The sequence below is a fragment of the Meriones unguiculatus genome, chromosome 1, assembly GCF_030254825.1.
Source record: "Meriones unguiculatus strain TT.TT164.6M chromosome 1, Bangor_MerUng_6.1, whole genome shotgun sequence".
NCBI classification, from domain to species: domain Eukaryota; kingdom Metazoa; phylum Chordata; class Mammalia; order Rodentia; family Muridae; genus Meriones; species Meriones unguiculatus.
This window is the reverse complement of record NC_083349.1, coordinates 24,697,001-24,709,838: the sequence shown is the minus strand read 5'-3', so window position 1 is coordinate 24,709,838 and position 12,838 is coordinate 24,697,001. Positions and strand designations below refer to the sequence as shown.

Below are 12,838 nucleotides of genomic sequence, written 5' to 3'. Positions count from 1 at the left end.
GATATGGGGTTAGACCCTGCTGGGTCTCCAAAGTTGGGATCAGATGGAATGCTTACCTTCCTCATCAGCCTATGTGCTTTTCAGGCCGTCCTGGATGTGGAAAGGCTCCCAGCCCTAGTGGCTCGTGAGCCCTGATCTTGACCAAAGCCTTACTCATTCATTCCAAGCATAAAGATTACACCTGCATAAGAAAGGGTTCTTTTGTATTTGACACAGGGTCTCACTGTGCACCCCTGTGTAGACCAGGCTGGCCTCAGATCCACCCGCTCTACCTCCAGAGTGCTGGGATTAATGGTACCCCCACTACACCAACAACGAGGAGAAGTTTTCAGAACGAAAGACAGCCCGTGTAGAAGAGTTAACTAGGCCCGGCCCTTAAAGAGTGAAGTAATTGCAGGCCCCGAACACCTGCTGTCTGCCGGGCCACAGCAGGACGCTAGGTGGCCTCCTCTAGCATTAAATGGTCTGGAAGGCAGGTGCACTTGTTCCCATTTCTCAGTGAAGTCACCAGTGACTGGGCTAGGGCCGGGAAGTTAGATGGGCGGCCGGAGGCAGGGACCGCAGGTTTCAGGCTGTCCAGGGCTGCCTAAGGCCCCGCCGGAGGTCCCCACCCGCAGGGCTTCCCGCCTTAGACAGCTCCCGGGTAGTCCCGCCCCTCCGCCATGCGCCGCCTCCATCCTGGCCCCGCCCCCAGGCGGAGCGGAGGCGCCGGGAGCGGTGAGAGAGAGGCAACGGGACCTTGGTGCGGAAGGCAGCGGTGGCCCGCGAGAGCCCGAGAGGTACTGGGGGCATCAGGGAACGGGAGGTACCAGGTTCGGGCCGGATACCCAACAGAGTGGCCTGGATTGGACCCGGCCTGGACTGGACGTGGATTCGGTGTAGTGTGGGGAGGAACGGGACTGTTCGCTGCTTTCACTGCCCGCATCCCCCCAACACCCAACCTCCTGCTCTAGTCCAGCCACGAGTCAGCACGTCCAGGGTTCTGACTCCTGCTGGCAGCTCCCACTCCCGCCCCTGCATAAGCCACTGAGTGTATCCGTTGGCTCTTGACTGCTCACAGCAGTGCTGGCAACTGCTCCTGCTGCCAAGTGTGAGGGGGCTCCCCTCATTCTGGGGCTCCCCTTCCCCCAGTATGACCTCTTTCCCAGCCTTTGCAATCTTGGGTCTGGCCTGGGAGGAAACATCTGTAGCACTCCCTGGCAACAGAAATAGGGTCATGACCTCCAGATGTGCTGGGAAGCATCCAGCGACTCCTCCTGGGGCAGCCAGGCCTTCCGGATCTGTGGGGGCGGGGCACTCCCCCTCTCCCCCCCTAGTGACACAGGCTGCGAGGAATGTCCTGGCCTCAATGGACCCTGTGTAAAGATGTCGAATGGGGGGCAGAGCCCAAGTACACCCCTTAAGGCAGGGCCAGAACAAGAGGCAGCTCCTGGGCTAGGCTGCACACATTCACAGAGCTCAGCTCATGGAGAGGGGCCCTCCCAGACCCCTCCCTCAAGTTCCTCTCACTCTACTCCCTACAGTGTGGCCCAAGTCCAAGCCTGCATGTGTGCACAGCTTGGTCCATGGAACTGGGGCCTGCATAGTTCACACACAGACATAGCTGGCATCACCCTTTCAGTTTCCTAAATCTTCAAAGAAAACAAGAAGTTCAGCTTCAGAGCTTGTCCTAGGAGAAACCAAGTCAGGAAGACCTGGAGGAGGCCTGCTCTTGTTTGGTTCTGGAGACTCAGCTGAGGCAGACCTTGGAGCTGCTCCCTGTCCCTTTCTGGCCTAGCCCCACCTGGTGTGACTGGATGGTGCATAAAAACGTACGACAGGGGCCTGCACCTGCAGTGAGGGCTCCCACGCCCCTGCCCTAGCTGTTGCCTTCATCCGTAGTTCACCCGGAGGCCGGCCTCTGCGTTCTCACACCTTTGGCACCTGCCTAGTCTAGCCTCACCACATTTCCGTACTCACTAGGTCCCTGGGGCCTTGGGTGTCTCAGCCTTACATCCTGTGAGACCTTGATCCTGAGATGTCACCTCCTCTCGCAAACTTGCCTTCCTCCTACGCAGACAGGGACAGAGTAGGCAGGTGCAGTAGGCCCTGCCAAGCCCTAGAGCAGTGGCTCTGAACCTGTGTGCCCAGGTCGAATGACCCTTTCCCAGGGGTTGCCTATCAGGTAATTGACATCACAGTTCCTGATAGTCTCAGCATGACAGTTATGAAGTAGCAATGAGAGTAACTTTATGGTTGGGGTCACCGCAACATGAGGAGCTGTATTAAAGGGTCACGGCATTAGGAAGGCTGAGAACCACTGCCTTAGAGAGTCACAGACCAGATTCAGATTCTAGTTTTGAGCATGGAACTAATTCAGGCAAGCTCATCTCCTTGACTGGGTCTCATTTTGACCTCTTGTCCCAATGGGTTCTGACCTCCCTATCCAAGTAAGGTCAGGTAGACATGTCCACAGTGATCCTGTCAGGCTTATTCTCCCTCCCCCCCCCCCCGGGAGCGGGCAGGGTAACCTGTAAGAGGTTAGCATTAATCCTTCAGACCTGGGTGTCTTGGGTCCCATGACTGAGCTATTGTGACCCCAGCACCTTCCTCAGGATACAGGGGCCAAGCAGGGGGCTGGGCTGAGTTGGGGCCACTTCCTGTGTTGCAGGAAGTCCTCTCGCCACTGTTTCTGTCCTACGGCAGCTGCCCCAGGAACCCCTGTGTCCTTGAGGTACTGAGACTTTGGGAACCAGGGCATTGAGAGTAGGCCTTGGGTGCTCAGCTCCTTGGGGGACCCTGGAGGAAGTGGGAGGTACCAGGGAGGAAGGTCTCTGGGGACAGGACGTCCTCCCTTTGTCAAGTGGGCAAGACCCAGACACCGGTGGCTGCATTGATTTCCGTCCCAGTGGAAACTCTCCAGAATTTAGTGGCAACCCTCACTGTGGGCCTAGTTCCACAGCCAGTGCAGGAACCGAGAGGCCCTGGTGGCCCCCTGTTGTCCAGGCACCAGGACCCTAGAAGCAAAACATTGCAGCTCAGCCCCGAGCCTTGTCCAGTTAAGCCTGAAAGTGGGCTGCAAACCTCAGCCCAAGGCAGACAAGGAAGTGGCCAGGAAAGCGGAAGCAGCTTTGATGGTCCCGGAAGGGACCGGAAGCCGAGTGGGCTGGGGGCCTGAGTTCCTGTTTTCTCTCCAGGCCCATCTGAGCAGCCCCCTCCTCCTTCAGGGCAGGAACCACTGAAACCTCAGCCTTCTGGCTGGGCACCAGGGACCTGTGTCCACCAATGCTGCCCGGCCCCCAGAGAGTCAGGCCCACAGAGCACGCCCATGTGGGCCGGCGGTGTGGGGAGCCCTCGGCGGGGCATGGCCCCTGCACCTACCGATGACCTCTTTGCCCGTAAGCTGCGTCAACCTGCTCGTCCCCCACTGACTCCACATACCTTTGAGCCAAGGCCAGCCCGGGGCCCGCTTCTGCGCAGTGGCAGCGATGCTGGCGAAGTCAGACCCTCTACACCAGCCAGTCCCCGTGCCCGCGCCCACAGCCACGAGGATGCCAGCCGCCCTGCTGCAACCCCTACTCGGCTCTTCACGGACCCACTGGCACTTCTGGGGTTGCCAGCTGAGGAGCCAGAGCCGACCTTCCCGCCGGTGCTGGAGCCCAGGTGGTTTGCTCACTATGATGTGCAGAGTCTGCTCTTTGACTGGGCTCCGCGACCTCGGGGGACCGGGAGCCACACAGAGGCCAGCTCTGCAACCCTGGCCTCACCCGAGGACCAGACCACCACCTCAGATCTACTGCTTGGGGCACCCGGCTTTGTGAGCGAGCTTGGTGGTGAGGGCGAGCTAGGGCTGGGTGGACCAGTGTCCCCACCAGTGCCCCCCGCACTACCTAATGCGGCTGTGTCGGTCCTGGAGGAGCCACAGACCCGAACCACAGCTTACAGCCTGGAGCACGCAGATCTGGGTGCAGGCTACTACCGCAAGTACTTCTATGGCAAAGGTAAGGGGCGGGCGAGCCTGGGAGAGACAGGAGAGAGGGTCTAGGGCAGAGGTCTGTGGTCTACAGTGTATACAGTAGGAGGCCTATGGGCTATCCTTTCCCTGTAAAAAGGAGCAGGAGCTGAATTGGGCTCCGTCGGCTCCACTTTAACCACCTCGTTAGGGCATCACACTCTAGTCAGGGAGTCCCGCTTCCTTCTGTCCATCGCCACAACCCTCCAGGCCAGTGAGCGATTGCCTCTTTCCATGCCCGTGTAACAAAACCCTTTTCTCTCACCATCATCATCATCGGAAGCAGCAGCTTCGTGGTCTTGAAAGGGAGGACATGAGCATTGGTGGAACCAGGGCGGCCTTTAACCTAGGACCGCTTAAGCATTGGTTTCCAGGGGCTGGGACAAGGTGTGATGTGGGTGGGAGTCAGCCTCTCCCACGCTCAGCGCTCGGTGAGGCGGAGCCTAGGGCGGGACCTCGCGGTGGGCGTGGTCGAGAAGGGACAGGGCTGTCTGTGGGTTTGACGGGTCCACCGCCGCCCAACCCCCTACCCCAGAACACCAGAACTTCTTTGGGCTGGATGAGGCGCTGGGTCCGGTGGCGGTGAGCCTGCGACGGGAGGAGAAAGAGGGCAGCGGAGGGGGCACCCTCCACAGCTACCGGGTCATCGTGCGGACCACGCAGGTGGGCTGGGGTCCCAGGCTCAGGAGGTGGGTTTCCTCCCCCGTGGCCCGTACCGAAAGTTGAATGCCCAACCTCCCATCCTCAGCTCCGGACCCTCCGCGGCACCATCTCGGAAGACGCGCTGCCCCCGGGGCCCCCGAAGGGCCTATCCCCGAAGAAGCTTCTGGAACACGTGGCTCCACGGCTGAGCCCAACGTGCCTGCGCCTAGGTTCCGCCTCCCCCAAGGTGCCCCGCACGCTGCTTACTCTAGATGAGCAAGTGGTGAGTGGAGGAAAGAGGGCTCAGCTTCCCGGGAGGTGGGTCTGAACTCAGCCCGACTAGCTCCCAGCTTCCGGACTTGATTTGGGCACCTGACCTCAGGAGAGCCGAACCACCTCTAGCATTTTCAGAGAGGAGGGTCCACGTCCGAGGGTCCGAGGTCATCCGAGACTGGCTTGACCAAGGAGGCCTTGCAAAGCAGCCACCCACCGCTTGTTAGGAATGGAGACGCTGGGGCTGCAGCCCCGAGCTACTCAGGCTGTGCATTAAAAAAAGACCTAGGTGACCTTACACACTTTACAGTTTTGGAAGGGCCCACGTGACTGACCCAGCTGCTCTGCGGGTCCCTAATCATTAGCGGCTCCCCCCCCCCCCAGTGACTGCTTGGTTCACTCTCCATATGGAAGCTTCCTGGAGCTTCCTGTTCCTGTTAGGACACTAGTTGGAAGTCCTCTACCCCGTGCTGAAGGCTGCCCACTGGCCTGGAGCCTCCTGTTTGGTTCAATGCTCATTGAACAGATGCACCTCACACCTTCATGGTCAGGCCCGAGACCAGATGCTCAAACAGGTCGGGATGAGGCGCTATCCTGAGCGTGTGCAGGAGAGGCCCTGCTGAGATACAGGAGCAGCAGGGGTCAGTGAAAGGAGGGCCTGGGGGACCCGAGAGGTCCCGGTGCTGACAGCAGCCAGTTTCACACTGAAAGACATAAGCACTCAGACCAGCATGCGCAGGCTTTCTGTGAGGTGGGACTGACCAGGTTTTCTGAGCAGAAGGATGTAGATTGATGGTTTAGAGGCTTCATGCGCGTCCTGTTTCTTCGTGCAGGTGGAGGGCCTGGAACTGGAATGGGGAGGGGGCTTTTTTTTTTCTTCTTGAAGACATTGGGAGCCACCAAGAGATCCAGAGCAGATCCGAGAGGCACGGTGGCCTTCTGGCTGCAACATGGGATGCAGGCTGGAGGGAGAACAGGCCCCAGACTGCAGCTGTTGTTCAGATTAGACATGGTGGTTGTGGTGGCAAATGTGATAAGGGAGTTACTAGTGCTTTGTGGCCAACTGAAAGGTGGACAAGGCTGAGATCCCTAGCTGCACGGCTGTGGGTTTCGTGGGCCCTGGAAGAGGGAAAGAATGTGGGCAGAAGAGTCATAGTTCAGGGGTCAAGATACTGGCAGGGCCAGGTGTGGTGCCACACAGGCCTTTAGGCCTAGCACTCGGGGGACAGAGGCAGGAGGATCTCCTTGAGTTCCAGGACAGCCTGGTCTGCATAGTGAGTTTCAGAAGGGCCAGGACTAGGTAGAGAGGCTGCCTCAGAAAAGATTGGGAAGGCACCTGGCAGCTGGTGGTCCAGATCTGGAGTTTGGGGAAAGGTCTGAGCTGGAAGCAGCAGTGGGGGGTGGGAGGGGAGGAACAAAATGTGGAGGGAGACATAGGTGGAGACTTTCAAGCAAAACGAGGTTCTTGTCATCCACCAACAGCAGGGCCAACAGTGCCAAGAGGGTGCCAGGGTGAGGCTGTGTGTATGGTCTGTAGGGGGAGTCGTGGTTCTGGTGGGGTTTGTAGTCTGTACCTCCCCTCCCCCCTCTCCGGGGTACAGAAGCCAGGACCCCAGGCATGCTCGGCAAGCCCTCAGTTAGCTGTGAAGGAGGGAGGCGGAGATTACTTCAGTGGGGTCAGTAGGACATTTCTGTCAGCAGCTGGAAGACACTGGAAGAAAGCGTGCAATAAGAGGTGTGTTTGTGTGCCCGTAATCCCCGTGTTAGGCAGTGGAGACAGAAGTATGCCAGTGAATTCAAAGCCAGCCTGGGCTATACAGCAAGACTCTGCCTCAAACAAACAGAAAATTCAGGCACAGCCATGCATGGTGACATACGCCTACAATCCCAGCACTCAGGGAGGCAGAGGCAGGCAGATCGCTGTGAGTTTGAGGCCAACCTGGTCTACAAAGGGAGTCCAGGACAGCCAAGGCTACACAGAGAAACCCTGTCTCAAAAAAAAAAAAGAAAAGAAAAACCAAAAAAATTCAGGCACATGTCTAGAATTCCAGCATTTTGGAGGTACAGGCAGGAGGCTCAGAAGTTCAGAGCCAGTTTTAGCTACGTGGGAAGTTCAAGTATAGCCTGGGCTATGTATGATACTATATTAAAGAAAAAAACTGGGCATAGGAAGGGGACAGGAATGGCTCAAAACCCACAAAGGGCTGAGGTAAGGGTACAGTGGAGCCCTAAGTTGAGGAGGAGAATAATGCGGACATTTGTTGGGAGTGAAGGCATTGTGCAGACCAGTGGATCTCAACCTTCCTAATGCTGTGACCTTCTATAATGCTGTAGTGATCCCAACCATAAAATTATTTTCTTGCTACTTTATAACTGTAAGTTTGCTCCTGTTATCAGATGTGCAGGATATGGTGTAGGGCGTCCTTTCTGTGTGTCATCTCTTTTGTTCCTGGAAGAGTCAGTAAATCCTCCTCCATCCCTTCCCTAACTGTGACCTCCCCTGCCCTCCTGAGCACAAGGAAAGGGGCAGGCTAAACCCAGTCAATACACGCGCGCACGCGCACACACACACACACACACGCACACACACACGCACACACACACACACACGCACGCGCACACACACACACACACACACACACACACGGCAGGCACAGAGTCCCTTCCAAGGCAGCCCAGCCCCAAATGCCAGTTCTTACCACTTCTTTTACACCCTGGCGCGGGTGGGGCTGGCAGCATACCGACGCGTCTGTTTTCTGTTGTCCGTGACCCCGCAGCTGAGCTTCCAGCGGAAGGTGGGCATCCTGTACTGCCGGGCCGGCCAGGGCTCCGAGGAAGAGATGTACAACAATCAGGAGGCAGGAGCAGCCTTCACGCAGTTCCTCACCTTGCTGGGCGACGTGGTGCGGCTCAAAGGCTTTGAGAGTTACCGGGCCCAGCTGGATACCAAAAGTGAGGCCCCCGGGCAGGGAGGGGGCAGGGGCACAGCTGGTGGCTGGGGCTGAGAATGGGAGCTGAGCTGCCCGGGGCACTGGCTCTCTGCTTCCCTCTCAGACTTCTTATTTCTGTGATCTGTCTCGGCACCCCATCCCGGTCCCCCTCCACCCTGCTGTGGGGCTGTAGCCTACAGGAGAGGGAACGGTATTCGCCAAGGATGGGTTCTTGGACTTTGTGGCCCGGGTGTTAGCTGGTGGCTGGAGAGGGTTGTCGGCCACTGGCTGGGCCTACAGAGAAATAAGCTCAGGCAAGGCAATGCAGTCACCCACTCTCCCCGTGTCCTCTGCGCCCCCGATTGTCTGGCTACAGCGGATTCTACCGGCACACACTCGCTCTACACCACCTACCAAGACCATGAGATCATGTTTCACGTGTCCACGATGCTGCCTTACACGCCTAATAACCAGCAACAGGTGTGAGAAGGGTTGGGCTGGGCCAGGCCATGGGAAGACATGGGGGGAGGGTGCTCCTGGAAACGGAGCCTTGGCGTGAGCTCTGCTGACCCCAAGCCTCCCCTCTGGCGGTATCACCTACCCATATACCTTCCTCAGGCCTTAACCCTTGGGGCCCAGGCTCTGTGATGCCCAAATGAAGAGGGATTTGGGGGTCCACAAAGCTCGTCTCACATTCCCTGCCTTTAACCTCCAGCTCCTGAGGAAGCGTCATATCGGCAATGACATCGTGACCATCGTGTTCCAGGAGCCGGGTAGCAAGCCCTTCTGCCCCTCAACTATCCGCTCGCACTTCCAGCACGTGTTTTTAGTGGTGCGCGCGCATGCTCCCTGTACCCCGCACACCTCGTACAGGTGGGTGTGAGGGCGGTCTCGGGTCTCCGTGGGCATCAATTCTCGGGCACATTCTCTGCCCCCTCCCGCCCCTCGCGCCTTAACTACAGCCTTCCCCCACGCAGGGTGGCAGTGAGCCGCACCCAGGACACTCCTGCCTTCGGGCCGGCGCTGCCGCAAGGCGGAGGCCCCTTCGCGGCCAACGCCGATTTCCGGGCCTTCCTGTTGGCCAAGGCCCTCAACGGTGAGCAAGCGGCTGGTCACGCACGCCAGTTCCACGCCATGGCTACCCGCACGCGCCAGCAGTACCTGCAGGACCTGGCTACCAATGAAGTGACCACTACGTCGCTGGACTCCGCCTCGCGCTTCGGCCTGCCCTCCCTGGGCGGCAGGCGCCGGGCAAGCCCTCGGGGCCCCGGCGCGGAGCTGCAGGCGGCCGGCGCGCTCATGTGGGGCGTGCGCGCGGCCCCCGGGGCGCGGGTCGCGGCGGGAGCGGAGGCGGGCGGCCCGGAGAGCGTCGCCGCCGAGGTGCCCTGCTTGTTGGGCATCTCGGCAGAGACGCTGGTGCTGGTGGCACCGCGCGAAGGCCGCGTGGTCTTCAACTGTGCCTGTCGCGACGTGCTGGCTTGGACCTTCTCTGAGCACCAGCTCGATCTGTACCACGGGCGCGGGGAGGCGATCACACTGCGCCTCGATGGGGCCCCGGGGCAAGCCGTGGGCGAAGTGGTGGCGCGGCTGCAGGTGAGCGGAGAACCCAGAGTCGGGCGCGAGCCTCCCCCGGGGCGGTGCGCTTCGGGGGCGGAGCCTCTTGGAAACCCTGTTAGGCCAGTGGTGGGCGGGGCGGGGCTTGCACGGGTGACTTCTAACCTCAGAGCCATCCTGTGGGTCGCTTGTGCTGTGTTAGGTAGAGCGAGGCCCTGGTTGGCTCTGGGAAGCCACCACCCCGAGGACCTCTCTCACCCAGCCCTTCCCCACAGCTGGTGAGCCGCGGCTGTGAGACCAGGGAACTGGCCCTGCCCAGAGATGGCCAAGGTCGCCTGGGCTTCGAGGTGGACGCAGAGGGCTTTGTCACGCACGTGGAGCGCTTCACCTTCGCGGAGACCACTGGGCTCCGGCCCGGAGCGCGCCTGCTGCGCGTGTGTGGTCAGACGCTGCCCAAGCTGGGTCCACAAGCTGCTGCCCAGATGCTGCGCTCTGCGCCCAAGGTCTGCGTCACGGTCCTGCCCCCGGACGAGAGCGGCCGGCCCCGGAGGTCAGTGCACGGGACGATGAGGGGAGGTGGGAGGCTGCCGGCCCGTTCTGTACCTCCCGGGTTAGCAGCAGCAGGAACCCTACGTCACTCAGCTAGACCGAAGGTGATCAGGCCTTCCCTGCTGTAAAGGTCAGATAGCCCTTTCTATCATTTCAAGACACTAGCTCCCCGACCCCCGCACACACTAACTGACCGCTACTATTCTATCCAGTATAGGCAAACCTTCCCCCTAAAGCCCCAAATGCTGTAAATATTTTTAGGCTTTTGGAGCACTCTGCCACAGTTGCTGGACTCTGTGGGAAAATGGATGTGTGGCCGAGCTTCCACCAAAACCGTGGAGACTGGAATTTCAGGACTCTGTATAGGTGCTCTTCATCATGTGAAGAGCTGACCGCTGGTAAACCCAGTGTAAGGTCAGACTTCCAAGTGGAAACACGTTATGCCCGCACTGTAATTTTTACACGTCACAAAATATTCTGTTGATGTCTTTCAGTTATTTAAACACCTGAAAACTAAGGCTAGAGAGGTGGCTCAGCCATTAAGAGCACTTGCTGCTCTCGCAGAGGACGGCAGTCAGATGCCAAGCGCCTACATGGTGGATTGTGACAGCCTGTGTGTTAACTCCCGCTGCAGGAGTTCCCTGCCTTCTTCTCGTCTTCACAGGCAGCTGCCCACGTGTGGCTCCTTCCCACATACGTACACACGAATACAAATTTTAAGACACCTGAAAACTGTCTTTAGCTGTTAGGAGTTCCAGAAGCTGGCAGTGCTAATAAAAAGAAAGAGAAGCATGGACTGGATTCGGCTCCAGGCCGTGCCGTGTGGATGCTAATCAACTGATACCGTAATTGTTCAAACTCTTGCAGCCTACAATAAAGTCAGGGCCCAGGGCCGTTACACATTTGACAAGGAAATAGAGTGGCCTGCCTAGGATAGATGGGGCAGCACAGAGGAGGAGGCCTTCCTCTGGTTTGAGCGCAGAGGTTGACGGCGAGTGTGTATGTTAACCTCGGTCTGGAAAGGGGTGTGGAGCAGGCAGACATCGACGGGGGTTGCATGGAGCGCTTGTCCTTTTGGAAGCCTCTGGGACAGGGCTGATGACATGAAGGGGCTGGAAGGCCCTACCTGACGCTGCTGCCCCCATCCTTACCCTCCAGGAGCTTTTCTGAGCTGTACATGCTGTCCCTGAAGGAACCCGGCCGGCGTGGGAACCCAGAGCCGGTTCAGGATGAGCCCGTGAAAGTGGTCATGCCACCCCCCGCGAAGCAGCTGCTGCGTTTCTGCCTGAAAGATAGCACTAGCCCTCCAGGGCCCGGGGATCTGACCGAGGAGAGAACAGAGTTCCTGCACAGCCACAACTCTCTGTCGCCACGCAGGTACACCCTCTGGGCCCGCCTTTTAGGACCCCGCAGCTCTAGGAAAGTGGCTCTCAGTTCTGAGCCACCCCTGCCCTCCTTAGCTCCCTGTCGGATGAGGCTCCGGTCCTGCCCAACACCACGCCGGACCTCCTCCTTGTCACCACTGCCAACCCAGCAGCACCCAGCACCGGCAGAGAGACACCCCCCTCCCCGGTAAGCAGAAACAAGGCCCTGGAGGTTGATTGTGGAGATGATAATTGGGTGTTCCCAACTTGCCTTTCACTTCTGCCCCCAGGACCAGGACCAGGTGGGCAGCCCCAGTAGCCGTGAGGACACTGGTGACTCAGCCCCAGAACTGAGGGCCTCCATCCTGCCCAGAACCTTGTCTCTGAGGAACTCCATCAGTAAGAGTGAGTCTGGAGCCGTGGGCCTAGGCGGGAGGAGAAGACGGGCAGATCTAGGGTCCCCTCCCAAACCTCTCTCTTTTAACTTGCAGTTATGTCAGAAGCTGGCAGCGACACCCTGGAAGATGAGTGGCAGTCCATCTCAGAGATTGCCTCCACCTGCAACATAATCCTGGAGTCACTGTCCCGGGAGGGTAAGGCAGCGAGGGTCCAGGGGAGAAGAGCCAGCATGGGCTTCGTCCCCTTCAGACCTGTCCACACAGTCTCTCTCCCATAGGACAGCCCATTCCAGAGAGTGGAGACCCCAAGGGACCTCCAAAGTGTGATTCTGAGTAAGATTTCTGCCCTCACATAGCGTGTGCGTGTGCGTGTGTGTGTGTGTGTGTGTGTGTGTGTGTGCGCGCGTGAGCATGTGTGCATGTGTCCCCTTCTCTGCCTGCTCATTGGAGTTGCTTCCACAGATACCTAAGCCTCGGGAGACAGGGTTGGGGTTGGGTTCGCTCTCATCAGGGGTGTCTGGGAGCCAGCACTGCTCCTGCTGAGTTCTGACCCCGTGTCCTCAGGCCAGAAGCCGGGAACCTGTCAGAAAAGGTCTCTCACCTGGAGTCCATGCTCAGGAAGCTCCAGGAGGACCTGCAGAGGGTGAGCAGAGGGCCTGGACGGGGGAGCACAGGGCTGCCCCTGGAAAGGGTACTGACGGCTGTCCCTCACCCCAGGAGAAGGCTGACCGGGCAGCCCTGGAGGAGGAGGTGCGGAGCCTCAGGCACAACAACCAGAGGCTGCTGGCAGAGTCTGAGAGTGCCGCCACCCGCCTGCTCCTGGCCTCCAAGCAGCTGGGCTCCCCCACTCCCGACCTGGCCTGAGGCTCGCCTGCCTGTCATGCTCCAGGCCGACTGCCGACCTGCTTGGAACTGCCTGGCTCTTGAGAGCACCTGGGTCATACTGGTGACCTTCCTCAGGACTTTCCCGCGCTGAGGCGCATCTAGCACTGCCCCCGGTTCCCAGCCCATTTGGTGGCTCAGGTGCCCCAACCTGTCCCTGTTTGTAAATATTCTGTAAAGAAAAGGGGTGTTCTGTAAACACCAGAGAGTTTCAGGAACAAAAACAAAAACCAGCTCTACCTGTGTTTGTTTGTT

At 58.9% G+C, this 12,838-nt stretch overlaps 1 protein-coding gene across 3 annotated transcripts; it reads left to right on the top strand.

Moving 5' to 3' along the window:
- Nucleotides 1-659: 659 nt before the first annotated feature.
- On the top strand, nt 660-12,822 carry Sipa1 (signal-induced proliferation-associated 1). 3 transcript variants are annotated; one of them, XM_060384677.1, is made up of 17 exons: nt 691-779; nt 2,651-2,713; nt 3,207-3,980; nt 4,527-4,654; nt 4,740-4,916; nt 7,684-7,858; nt 8,213-8,316; nt 8,552-8,709; nt 8,814-9,429; nt 9,666-9,940; nt 11,098-11,316; nt 11,400-11,511; nt 11,594-11,708; nt 11,795-11,896; nt 11,980-12,034; nt 12,266-12,344; nt 12,419-12,822. In XM_060384677.1, the coding sequence occupies exons 3-17, from the start codon at nt 3,308-3,310 to the stop codon at nt 12,563-12,565; spliced, it is 3,135 nt and encodes a 1,044-aa protein (XP_060240660.1). In that variant the 5' UTR covers nt 691-779; nt 2,651-2,713; nt 3,207-3,307; the 3' UTR covers nt 12,566-12,822. The 3 variants fall into 3 exon arrangements, with proteins under 3 accessions (XP_021494101.1, XP_060240660.1, XP_021494102.1); XM_021638427.2 differs by having other exon boundaries at nt 3,177-3,980; XM_021638426.2 differs by lacking the exon at nt 2,651-2,713 and having other exon boundaries at nt 660-779.
- The last annotated feature ends 16 nt before the right edge of the window (nt 12,823-12,838 follow it).

Bases quoted from the DNA above. Each gene is read 5' to 3' on its own strand.
- Sipa1 (XM_021638426.2), top strand. From the start codon at position 3,308: ATGTGGGCCGGCGGTGTGGGGAGCCCTCGGCGGGGCATGGCCCCTGCA. The intron at 3,981-4,526 runs GTAAGGGGCGGG...CCCCTACCCCAG, and splicing joins CAAGTACTTCTATGGCAAAG to AACACCAGAACTTCTTTGGG. The intron at 11,317-11,399 runs GTACACCCTCTG...TGCCCTCCTTAG, and splicing joins AACTCTCTGTCGCCACGCAG to CTCCCTGTCGGATGAGGCTC.